The 12,915-nt window shown below is 38.3% G+C and overlaps 1 protein-coding gene across 2 annotated transcripts in view; it reads left to right on the top strand.

Moving 5' to 3' along the window:
- The window catches only part of AHRR (aryl-hydrocarbon receptor repressor), an 89,597-nt gene that overhangs the window by 54,110 nt on the left and 22,572 nt on the right, over positions 1-12,915 (top strand). For both annotated transcript variants that reach the window (XM_030943776.1, XM_030943777.1), the window contains one exon: positions 1,596-1,696. In XM_030943776.1, the coding sequence (XP_030799636.1) occupies positions 1,596-1,696 (101 nt within the window). The remainder of the gene's footprint in view (positions 1-1,595; positions 1,697-12,915) is intronic.

Here is a 12,915-nt window from a genome sequence, read left to right as displayed (position 1 = left end):
ATTACATGTCTGAATTCCCAAAATTATTTTGGCTGGAAAATATGGGTAGGGATCTGTTTAAAGCAGCTTGGGATTTTCCTGATGTGCTTTCCCATGCCCAAGGGAGGGATTTATTACATCTAATTATACATTTGAGATAATTGCTTTGGGCTAATGACTGACATTATCACTTGCAGCAAATATTTACAATGTAAGCTAAAAACTATCACAAATATTCAGTTGGTGTGGTTCTGAGTTGCCATTGTCTTTTGTAAAATGCTGATGTATCCTGCACCAGTCCCTTTCCAGGCTGTTAAATTGATAAGGAACTCTTGCACGGGCTCAGGACCTTTAGAGGCTTGCTGTTTCTCTCCTTATTCTGGTTTGGTACAAACTATTTCTGCCATCTAAACCCTCTTTTGGTGGGGAGGTTTTATTTTTGATTGGTTGGGTTGTTGTTGGGGTTTTTCAGGTTTTTTTTTGTGTGGGTTTGGCTTTTTTTTTCAGAGGGGTGTTTTGTTTTATTAATAATTTCTGGCCTTGGCTGTCCCCACTCCCCTTTGAGTGGGGAAGGGAAAATGTGTATCAAACGTCCCAGATAATACCACTGGGATGCTCTCCTCTCCCATTCTCTCCATGAAAAGGAGAAAAACCAGAAAACTGGATCTCTGTTTGCTACCAGGATCTCTGTATGACCCTTCTCTGGAAGTATGAGTGAAGCTGACTTAATTTTTACTGACCAAGTGATAAAGGCAGGTTCCAGTTGTACTCCCTAAATGAGGCTGAAGCCCAAAAATCATGTAATGCCAGCCTTCTCAGAAATTCTTTAATTTTCCCCAGAAATGGGATCATATTTTGCAGTGATTTTGCTGCACAGTACATTGGTAGGAAGAATCTGAGCATTCAAAGACATTTGAGATCAAGCAATGTGGAGGAAGAGCACTCACCAGTTGAGTTTCCCATGAAAGCTTAACCAGATAAAAGCTTTTTCCCCTATTATTAGAAAAATATATGAAATTTTAATTGATAATGAGAAATATTCATTAATTTCATGGAGTAAGTGACATGCTAAAAAGAAACTTTAAAACTCTGTGTAAAAATGAAACAGTTTAGGAACATTCCCTTGAATCTTACAGTTAGGTTGAAGCTTGTAGAAATGAACAGGGTAAAGTGAGACCAAAAATAATCCGATGTCAAGGAGATCATCACTGAAAATAAGAAACTTATTCACTCCCTTTTCTTCTGATCTATATAGATGTTTCTCTGTATTGTCATAATACATATTTTTATAAACAAAACAACTTGCTAACATTCTTTTGTTTCTTTCCTGTGGGTTTTGGTTGTTGCTTTATGTAGAGTAGACTAATGGAAAAAATATGTTCAATAAAAAATGTCATAGATATTTCATATAAAAAACATCTGGACTGCAAAATATGTATCTATCTCCAGCACAAGGAGGAAAAAAAAAAGAAAAGAAAGTTGTCAGTAACCAAGATCCAGACCACAAAGACAGTAATCACCAATTAAATTCAATGCATGTTAAATGCCTAAACAACAATTTTAGTCGTGACCCTAATCGTTATGATTTCTAAATCGATGATAACTCTTTCCAACAGCCATTCAAGAAAAGCACTTTAAGAAGCAAGTTGGCCAAACGATAAAAGAAGACAATATCTCTAACAAGACTGCTGTACAAGAAGGTGGACTTCTACTAGAAGTGAGTGAAATAATGCTGGGTTTTTCCTGGATGTAATTTATTCAGTTTGATGATATATTTGGGCTGATGATTTGTGGCAGCTTTGAACAAACAGTCTGTCTTGGTGAGACTCTTTCAAGGGCCATACTCGTGAACATTTCTTGCAAAAGCAAGACTGGCAGTCATGACAGTCACAGTCAGTGTCTATTTCAGAAATTACACTTTGCACTCTTGCTTGCATCCTTGAAATTACCAGTGAACCCCAGCAGGACAGTTCACAGTTCTTTTTCACTTTTAGGTTTATTTTACTTGGCCCATATTTTGAGGATGTCAACATGAGCTTTCCTGGTTTCTCATCTGAACTGAGAATATTCTAGGATATTTTAGTTTATCCTACTTCCTCAGCTCTGTGTTCTGCACACACACCGTGTCAGCAAAAGTTATCCTTTATATGCATTTTTATCCTCTTTAGGCTGACTTTATGTTGGCAGAGCAGCATAAAGGGGCCATGCTGTTACTGAGAATTGGATCCATTAATTTTAAGGAAGAATTAATGCTGCTGTGAACTACTGAACCAGCCAGAGCCCAGCAGTCCATCCCAGATACATCTGCATTTCAAACACATGATGTAATAATGCCTTTTATACACTGAGGTCCTTGGAAATTCCTATGTGATTAAGATTACATATGTTGTGATTAATATTACAGTTGTTCTGGATAGGATAATATTCATGGTATAAAAACTGTGTTTTAATGACAGCCCTGAGATGCATGTATATGTAAATTAAATAATAGCCTCCAGCAAATAATTGCTGAATACTATTAAATTAAAACACATTTTACTATGAAATCAAATACCATAAGTTACTCAAGTCTATGGAATGGAAGCTGGCACTGCTTTCCTTCCTCTAAGTATTTCAGAAAACTTTAATTTTGGATTTCAAAGCAAGTAACACAGAGGCATCTGATTAGTTACTGCTGCTGCCAAAACAAGAAGTTTGGCTGTCAGGTGTCATTTTGCAGCCGTTTCCATTCTCAATGAATAGGGAATATGGCGTGTACAATAAATGATGAATATGGTGAGTATATAAATTTTAACAAGGGTCTCCTATATTTAGTCTAAGTTTTGTTGTGTGTACATGACAAGCCCACAAGTTAGAATCACTCAGCATCCTCAAACAGTAGACTGACTGCTGTGAGCACATGGAGAGAACACTGGCACACAATTGGGGGCAGGTTACGAGAGACTGCTATTGCTAAATATGCTCTGCTTATTTATGGTATGCAGAGTCACAATGCCTCTGAATGCAGGGGAGATATTTTATCCTGGATCATACTTAAAGTGGATCATTAACTGGATGATTAAGTGCATGTTAATTTGAAGGTACTTGCCAGGCTTCATTTATGGGCACGTCTGACCTAGAATAAGAGGGTGAGTTTTCCTTAGGGCTTGTCGGGAATGTTCTCTGAGGACTGAGTTTGGCTCGGAACCTCATTCAGTGGTTATGGCACATGAAGAAAAGTGGGTTTTTATGTTGTTCAACCAAATTCACCATGTTGGTTATTAAGAACTGTGGGGTTTTAACTAAATATCACATTTCTGATTCCTTCCAAGAGGACGCAAACCGTGGTTGCTGTTCTTTGTATATTGACTTGTGAATCTGACCACTTTATTTGCTCCCAAAAGATCTTTTTCAGCTGTTGAAAACCACTTTCCGTGTCATGATAACACCTTGCACTGTGCAACCTCTGCTTTATATAATACAAACCAGAATAATCGGAATCACCAAAATATGCGTGAATAATGCTGTTCCTGAGTGCAATGTTAATGGAAAATCAAGAATAATTGCTTTTATTTTTTTCCTGGTGGGTATAGTTACCCTGCATTATGTATGGAGAGAAATATGGGATAACAAGAACCTAATTGCTGGTAAATAGTGTATCTGGGACTCTTGAGTCTTGGAACAATGCAGCATTTCCCCTTTCAGCTTGAAACAAAACAATGGAATTAGGCTGTCTTCAAAATATGTTTAAAATGTTTTTTATTTCTAAAGGCTTCTGCTACAACATGTGCTTTTTATTTAAGATTTTATGGAGATTTTTTACAGCTACAATCAAATAGCTTTCATCAGCAATAACGGAATAAACAATGATACCAGTTTATCAAAGACTTTTTAGTGGGGCACAGCAGGTATCTAAACAAATAATTTCTTTTGGTGCTTTAAGATAATTTCTTCTGGATTAGAGGCTTTGCTTGCCATCTTTGTTTCCCTTTCAAGGGAAGATAGACAAGTCTCTAAGGACCAAAGTCTAATTTTACTAAGGGGGTTTTTTAATATGTCCCATTCTTGCAATCTTTACTGTCCTTTGAGCTTTCACATTCCAACAGTTTGACTGCAGTAATAATTTTTAACGTTGTACTTTCAAAATATTTTCCAAGACAGGTGGTTTTGCAACCCCTGTGCCCCAAGCCTTCTGGCAGAAAAGGGGCACATTCAGTTTCTGAAGCCTGTTAGTGAATACTTTAGGAACACTGGGCCAAACCCATAACCAGAAAAAGGGGAAAATAAGTTGTATTGGCAGTCAACAAATCCAGATAGAGTTTATGGGGTGATGGGGTGGAGAAACACAATAAAATGGTGACTTGGAAAAATAATGAATCACTGGTGGGTATCTAGGCAATAGCCTTGATTGCAGGATTCATCTCATGGCTGTTAGCCACCTCCTACTCTTCCCCCCAGCTATGCTGTGCTCGTAATCTTAAGTCCAGACTCAGAGTCTGCACTATGGTGGAGGTAATTGCCCATCCCAAATGGCTGTGTAACTGTCATGTGTTGCACTATTCACTGATCCCTGGAAGAATTAAATGCCTGCTGTGAAGGGGGAGGCTCTATATGGACTTGCTTTCTTAATGACATGTAATCAGGCATCACCCCGTCATCATCTCCAACACTGCTCCTTGGGTAACCAGCGCTCGGGCTCCAAGCAGCACCCTGCTAAAATTGTCACTTGGGTTTTATTGACCACTTCATAGTTGCTCCGGCAGTTTTTCTGCTTTTCTGGACAAATAATTGATGTTCAAATTTCTGTCCCAACCCTTGCTGCTAAGGATGTCCCTTCATGGACTTCTCTTTTTTGTTATGTTTGTTGGTCTTCTATTATGCTCTTGTAGGCTGAAACATAGGGTTTATGGCATCTCTGTTCCCAGATATATTGGACATAATTCTTTTCAGGTGTGAAAATAGTGTTTTATAACCAAAACGTCACAATAAATATAAAGAAATATGGACAATGCAGGCAGCTCCTGAACAGATGCTAGTGGAGTAAGGCTGCCTGGTTCTATCACGCTCTCTTCTCACTGAAGAATATTGATAAAGGCCAGACATGGCTTTTTTTGTCATTTCTATGCTCACTGGCAGTTCAGACTCTTTCAGAGAAGATCCATGTTGCTTTTCAGGATGCTCCAAGCCACACTTTTGTACAGTTCAGGGTCAGATTTCCATGAGTCTTCTTCTCTTCAAGATTTAGAGCACAAGAATCACATTCCTGTGGTTTTGTCTCATGTTTTTATTTATGGCTGCATTGAAGATGCCAGTCATAAGACTGTCCTGATACTTCTTATTCAGTGACACTGTACATTCCATTTAATACCTTTATCAAGGACCTGGATAAGGGGATCAAAGGCACCCATACTCAGTCAGTAAGACACAAAGTTGGATGGGAGTGTTGGCCTGTTTGAGGGCAGGAAGGCTCTGCAGAGGGATCTGGAGAAGCTTACTACTTATTTAAATTTTTTGACAGACACTTTGATGTGCCTGGCATCTTAAATATCTTAAAATCACACCCATATGATCCTTTACTTAAAAAATAAATCAATTACTAACACCTTCAAAACCATGAAAGCTACTTTTGGTGGTGCAACCACTATAATTCTCCACTGATTTTAATAATCCTGGCTTCATTACGTTAGCTACTTAAACATATAAAGTTGGGTTGTTCAACCTGAGCTTCCATGTTTTGTTCTACCAAAGCATGCAGAAAAATTTTGTTGATTTTAGTTGTAAGTAGAAAACTAGTGAGGCACTTCAGGTTATTTAGCTTCTGAACCAGCAGCATTTGTGCTTGGTATTAGCTGCTGGTGCAAAGCTACAGCACAATCAAGTGTAGATCCTGTAGCACACAGAACAGCCCCTTTTTCACTCAAACAAGTCCTTTATAGATTATTTATTAATTCCATATCACAGGTTTGGAAATTTTGGTTCTAACTTGGTAGCTCCCACCAAAGTCAATGAGGTAATTTTTTGACAGCTTTAATATCCAATAGACCCCAGGTCTTCTTAATCAAAACCAATGAAAGTCAAACTTTTCATGCAAGCAAATGAATTAGGATTTGACACAATGTAAATTGAAAGCTTATTATTTAACATTATGTTGCTACCTTGGAAATGGATGCAAATAATAATCTTTCTGGGAGTTACTTTGGAGAGGTGAATGTGCAAATTTTGTCACTGAAATGCATCTCCCAGTGGCCTCTACTAACAGCTTGAACTAGAGTTCAAGTTTCATTCCGAGGGAGTTGGAAAATGATACATTAGAAAACATCCTATTGGTGCTGTTCTTCGCTCTGCATAAGGAAATAACATAGGAAACCCTTTCCCACTTGGTTTCCTGTCATTTTTTTAAACTTGTTAGTGTAATTCCACTTCCTCCTTCCAAACTGATTTATGTAATCAGTTCTTGATAAAGCTGGGCTCTTGAAAAGATACTCCGGTTTGAATTTCAGTCTGAGAGCAAGAGATTTTTACTCTTCCTGTTATTTTAAAATTTTAACTTGAAAAGGCAAATTGTAAGTCCAACAAAGTGCATGGAGATTATATGGTTCTATGACCATGGCACAAATTTCAGGAATCAAAAGCTGGTCTGGAATCCCTCTTCAGCTTCCCATAGTGCTGACACTCTCTCAGCACAGTCCTTCTGAACTAAATCCTGCTAGATGTTGATACAGTGCTTCATTTTCTTAATCTAACTTGTTTAAAACTGGACCATCAAAATAGGAAATTTTTTTTCCAGTTAATACAACTTTTTAAAGTTACCCAAACAACGCTTTTGCTTTCCTTTGTTTTCAAACATGAACCTTCTCCCAGTAATTTAGATGACATGATTTAAGCTGACGTTAGTCACTTGGGATGACTTACAGGGAATTTATCCATTAAAAGAAACCATAAATGGGATTAGGAGCGCCGTTGTATCACATGCGTACATTCACTTTCTTCTTGCCAGGCATAGGCAAAACACAAAGGAACACTTCAGAGGCCCTGGTCCCTTTTCTTTCTTTCTTTTCAAATAGGCATATTTCTAAAATCCAGACTTGAAATTTGGCATGGCCACAGCTCTGTGCAAAAAACATCCTTTCTCTTGCCCTTTAGACAAATAACTAATGTTCTCGCTTATTCCTTTCTTCTTTATTTTTCTTCTTCTCTAACAAATCTGGATAGAAAAGCTATGACTGCTAAATTCCATTTGCTCTCTCCTCCAGTCCTTAGTGCTACTGTTATGTGTGCAACAATCATGATGCTGCCACAGTGCTGAGGTTTCTGAAATACAGGAGGTGGCACCATCCGACTTGACAGGGGGACAGAGAAAAACAAAATCATGTTATCCCCTCCCTTCAGATTTTCAGCCTAACTAAGAGAAAAGCGATAGAAGATGGATTTTGATGGGCAAAATTTTGTGGAAATAATGAACAAAATGGTTACCACAACACATATAATGTCTGAGAAGCTTGACTTTTGCCCGGACTTTTGCAAGAGATTTATGGAGGGATTTGAAGAGGAAAAATAGGTACTTCTGTAGAGGCTTGTTGTGGAGCCTTTTTGCAAATGGGAAAATGCCAGTAAGTGCTTCTTTTCAGATTTTGTGACATGTTGGGCTGATCAGAGTTAGTATTTATCTTCTCCAACACAAAATTACGGATCACAATTGAGAGGGAGCAAGCTGGGAGTGGGTTGGAAAATCAGGACAGGCAGCCTATGTTCAGTATGGCAGAGCAGGAGGAGCGGGCAGTCAGCGCAGGTGTGTGGTGAGGAGAGACAGTTATCATCCTCTGGCTGGTGCTGGCATCAGGAAAAGTGTCTCCATTTGTCAGGAGACAGGCAAACCTGCTGTCATATGAGGAGGGCTGGCTGAGAAACTGTACCAGTGAGCAGAGCAGCTGTCCATCCATAGCTTTAAGGTGAAGAGTCAATAAGCCCTGGGCACAGATGCAGCTCTGAATCTGAGGCTGCTGTTGCTGTCTCCAGACTGTTCATCACAGCCAACTCCACCCAAGCTCACTTTTCACAGCCGCTTCCTCTGTTTCTGCTCAGGCTATTTCGGTGCCTCTTGGACACATTCCAGTGGCCACATAACTTCCTCCTCAACAAAACATATTCTCCCATTTCAGCTCTCTGAGTTTTTTTTCCTCTCACTGACTTCAGAGCCAATCCTTGACAACTATTTCCACCAGTCAATAGGTTTGGTATCTGTGTCTGAGCCCTGCATGGTACAGATGCACCAGGACTTGATCTGCTACTAGAACTGACTTGCATTCAGGCAACAAAGGCATTCATAACACACTGTTCGTTTCATATCAATTTCTCCATTTGCTTTTCAGGAAGCCTTTTCGAAGATGGCATAGTCGTATATTGCAAAAAACCCCCTGAAAACATAGAGGACATAGAAGACACACACATACACTTTAAATAATTGCAATCCTACATTGTTTAACTTGTCTTCAACTGGTTGAAGTGAAATTATAAATGAGCAGCCTAAACTGTATTCACAGATGACACTTGCTTTCAGTATATTCCTCATTCTCAATTCAGAAAAGCTCATGAGCTGCAGGCTTGCCATCTTCTCAATAAGATGAAGTGATGAGCAAGAAAGCAGGTCTAGGCCAGACTGTGTTCAGTCTTGAGAGCTTTTGCAAATTTGTGGTGATTTTGTCATGGAGGTTTTGGAAAAAACTCTATTTTACTAGAAATATCGAATACATCCCACTTTCACTTTTTTTTCTGCCTTAGTTAATAAAACTTAAATGCTCGAACCAAAGCAGGGGCTTGCAGAAGAGACTTGGGGAAGGATTCATTTAGTCTATAATGCAGCCTAAGATTTGCAGTCATTCCTGCTGGTTACAGGAATTGTCTCTAACTTTCTATCATTATCCCTCTCCATATGATCCACTGCCATCTACTTAATATCTCGATTAGAGAAAGTGTTGCCTGCCTCTCTGGGTCAGCACAATGCCTTTATAGCAGGATTCATCTCTGCTGTCAGAATGGGATAGGGTGTGTTTGATACAGGACACTTACAGCTTACAAAACATGCATAAGATAGTAACCTGCAAAGTAAAACTGTTCCCAGAGTCAATTTCAGGGATGCCATTCTCCCTGAAAATTCTATTGACCTGAAATCATGTTTTAAAAGGCTGGTTTAGCATATATTATCAAACAGAATGTGAAATACAGATTGTCTTGCTCTTCTCCCCACCCGCTGAAAGAGTTTCACTTTAGAAAATGTGATATATAGTGCTAAATACACAGAAAAAGAGTGCTGTGAAATTAGGACATAACATTCTGTTTTCAGTATATAGGCTGCAACATTGTCTCTTTTAGGTTTTGATTCCTTGCAGAAAGAGATGTCTGCCATTCATCCTCATTAACAGTTTGCAAGTACAAATAAAAGTCAGCTGTGGATGGAATATTATGACGGCTTCCTCTATTCAGGACTTGATGCACTTACATGTAAATAACACTGAAAAAAATCCAGACATTTGGTACTTACATATGTCTAATTGTCCAACATGTTGGATAAATATTATTTGAGACTCTTTTCAGTAACTTGTTTCTGTGAAAGATAATGCCTAATCTTACTACATTTGTTATTTCAAAGTCTACCTAACTAAGTTTGTTATTACAAGTGCAGAGTAGTGAGCAATTAATGCTTCATTTTGAGTCTTCTCAAATGGAATTAATCAGGCTTGCATTTTCTATATTGAAATTGTTGAAGAGAAGACTGAAAAGCTCAGAGCAGCTGCAGAATTCAGAAAGGACGAAGAGCTGAACTTGCACTGAAGATACGATATTGCCCCAGCTTTGCTTCCATCTGTGAATACAACATCTGCTTTTGAGGAAGTGAAATGAGGAACTGCATGAATCAATATAAAGATGGTTTCTATTTCCAAGTGTAGTCCAGGGTATAGTATTTGTGAAAGAGCATTGACAGGAGGGTTCCATTACTAGTAGAGCACTATTTTAAATTTGACATAATGATGAATGAGGAGGCTAAAGAAATAGATATAATTATTACGTTGTAATTTAATATCCCTTCATGATAATTGCTAAGGTAAATGACATGTTACTCATCCACATACTCACTATCTAGCAAACATCATACCTCTAGCTATATATTAATAAATAAAATGTGCTTTGCCCCAACAATTTTAGAATTAATAATTAAAATATTCTTCTTTATATTATTTTAAGTAGTCTTCAGTACTTGTATACCATCAATTAACCTCAGGTAGCATTCATATTCCTGCTTCCCATATGAAATCCTAAATGGTAAAGCATGCCATATAACAAATTAGTACTGAGGTGGTCAGTGAATTCACTTCTGCATCAACAAAGACTTCCCTAAGCTACTAGTCATCAGTACTGCTCCTCTCTGGAAGCATGGTCTGTATTCTTTTTTCCAGTGCCTAGTACTTGTGGAACAAACAAGATTTAATGGAGATGCATCTCTTTCTAGTATGCACCACATCAACTTTCTACACAAACAAAGTCAACTGATGTTTCAGCCCTTGTTTCCTAGCCCCATCTTGGGCAGAGTAGTTGGTTTTGAGGCACCAGGTTCATTGGGGACCAGAAATTCTTCTATATGTTAACAAAGAGAGGCCCTGTCCCAAGGACTCGACACAGACTAAGCAAGCTTTGTTACAAAAGCTCAGTTTGGAAGGAATGTATAATGGAAGAAAAACTGCATTTACAGTTCTGCATCGTGCATTCAAAACAACTTCAAAGGCAAAGTTGTTCTTGGTTGTGTGCAATACTTATTACATATCAAGCATATAAAAGAACATCACCATGGTTTAAAATGTGTTTACATGTGTGCACACATTGCAATCTCACCCTCCAGGGAACTACTACGTTTTCTTGAAAGTTTATAGCTCACAATTACCGGAGCCCAGTGACTTACATTTTCCTAGCAGATTTCCAGGAGGTTGCTTTCGGCTGCTGCCTCCTGACGAGCCCCAGCGTTCCAGCTCCCTTGTTAGGCTGAAGACACATATATAAACAAGGATCTCCAAGGTTTCCCTAATTCCTTCGTGGAAGTGATGGGATATTGAAAAATGGAATAATGAGAAATTTCACCAGCTGAATGATTCACAAGCATTTGGGCCTTTCAGATGGCCCAGCTGTTCCCTCTGACAGTAAATGGGAGGGCCAGGGCTCAAATCTGTCTGGCATTGTGAATGATTTTTGAAAATGTTAACCTTGGTAGTGCAGCACTAGATGCTGAATTTCCATACTGAAAGAAGCCTGAAGTGATATCCAGCGTCAAGGACACAGACAGGAACATGAACTTTGTTTTATTTGGGGTGACAGGAGGAGTGAAAGGAACATAAGGGTCAATATATGCATCTTTCTTTGTATTTGAAATGAAACATTTCTGCTGTCTTTGAAAACCAGGGTATCAGATTGAGCACTTTCTCTCTGAAAGGCTTCCCATATAACTCCATGTCTGTAGACTTAGGCTTCAGCTACTACTTCCTTTGCTGGCTCAAATGATGGAAATTTGTCTTCTGTTTTGTTTCTTTTGCCTGAAATTTAATCTGTACACGCAAACCCTTGATCAAAACTGAATGCTAAAACAATTCTGCCACTCTCCTTTGCACGAAATAGTGTTTACTCACAGAAATACTCCTTTTGAAGTTGCTTTTTAGATAGATAGTCCAGAGGGCTAAGAGATACTGTACTTGTTGAGCAAAGGCCATATTCTGATGTCACCAGATATGGTATTTCTGAATAGTCTTTTATGCTATTTTTTACTTCAGGGTTCTGTAAGAGTTAATTTTTTTTTTTTGTTATATAAAGAGAACCAGAGAACCTCAGGGGTTCAGAGGGATTTTTGAGAAGGGCAACTACGAGTCCTAAAAACACCAGCGGAAAGAAATACTGATTCACTAAACAATGCAGTTTAAGACAGAAGACACAATTAACTGTCTACATTTCCTCCTAATATTCATAAGACATGAACAAGTATAAAATTTCCAGAGTTTTTAAATAGCTGCTTATTTAGATCACCAGAAAATGGCCCCAACCCACATAGGATGCAAAAACCCAGTGATCCACTATTAAATGAAGCTGTTCCAGATAAACTGTGAGCCAACTGACTCTGGAAATTTAGTACCCAAGTTGCGTGACTCGAAAATCTGTTCAAAGCAAGGCATGGCTGCAGGCCTTGACTGTTGTACTTTGGTAGCCATAGTAACGTGGTCTCTGGAGACCTAATGCTAGTGAATTTTCCTTTATTTCAAGGAAGAGTAATAAGAGAAATGTGCATTGGAACTCATTCTCTCTCGTTTTTTTCCTCCTCCTTATTTTTACTATGCCATGACCTTGACCAAAATATCTTTGAAGTATTTTCTGGCTGATTTTCTGCTATGAGACCAGGAAAAAAAAATCAGGATATATAAAGGATCTTGCCAAAGGAAGTCCTATCTTCCTCAAAATACTTGCCTTCATTCCCAAAGAGAATCTCTTGACTAATGAAGTTTCAAAACTTCTTAATGGAAGGAACTGATAACTTTCATCTCACAGCTACAGCAGGCACCAGAATAATATCATACTTTCTTTGAACTGACAGATTAATTGTTTTTTTGTTTCAGTAGCAGGTGCAGCTTTTCGTGAGTACATAATTAGATGTACATGTTTTTTTCAAAAGAACACAAGCCCCTATCTGGTGCCAAGCTCTCTTTTTTTTCATTTGGGAAAAAAGTCCCACGTGATTTCATTTTTTAAGTACAATGTAGAAAACTCATGTAAGTGTTTTTAAAAAGCCAAATACAAACAAACAAATGTTCACAATACATACTTAAGTCTGTCTCACATGTTTCAGCTATTATCCTGGATTAGAAATTCCATCTGTCATTGAATCCATATGGTTTACCAAATGGCAGTTTAAAACCATGTACTTTTGCA

Source organism: Camarhynchus parvulus, chromosome 2, assembly GCF_901933205.1.
Source record: "Camarhynchus parvulus chromosome 2, STF_HiC, whole genome shotgun sequence".
Classification (NCBI taxonomy): Eukaryota; Metazoa; Chordata; class Aves; order Passeriformes; family Thraupidae; genus Camarhynchus; species Camarhynchus parvulus.
This window is presented reverse-complemented; position numbering and strand designations above follow the sequence as displayed.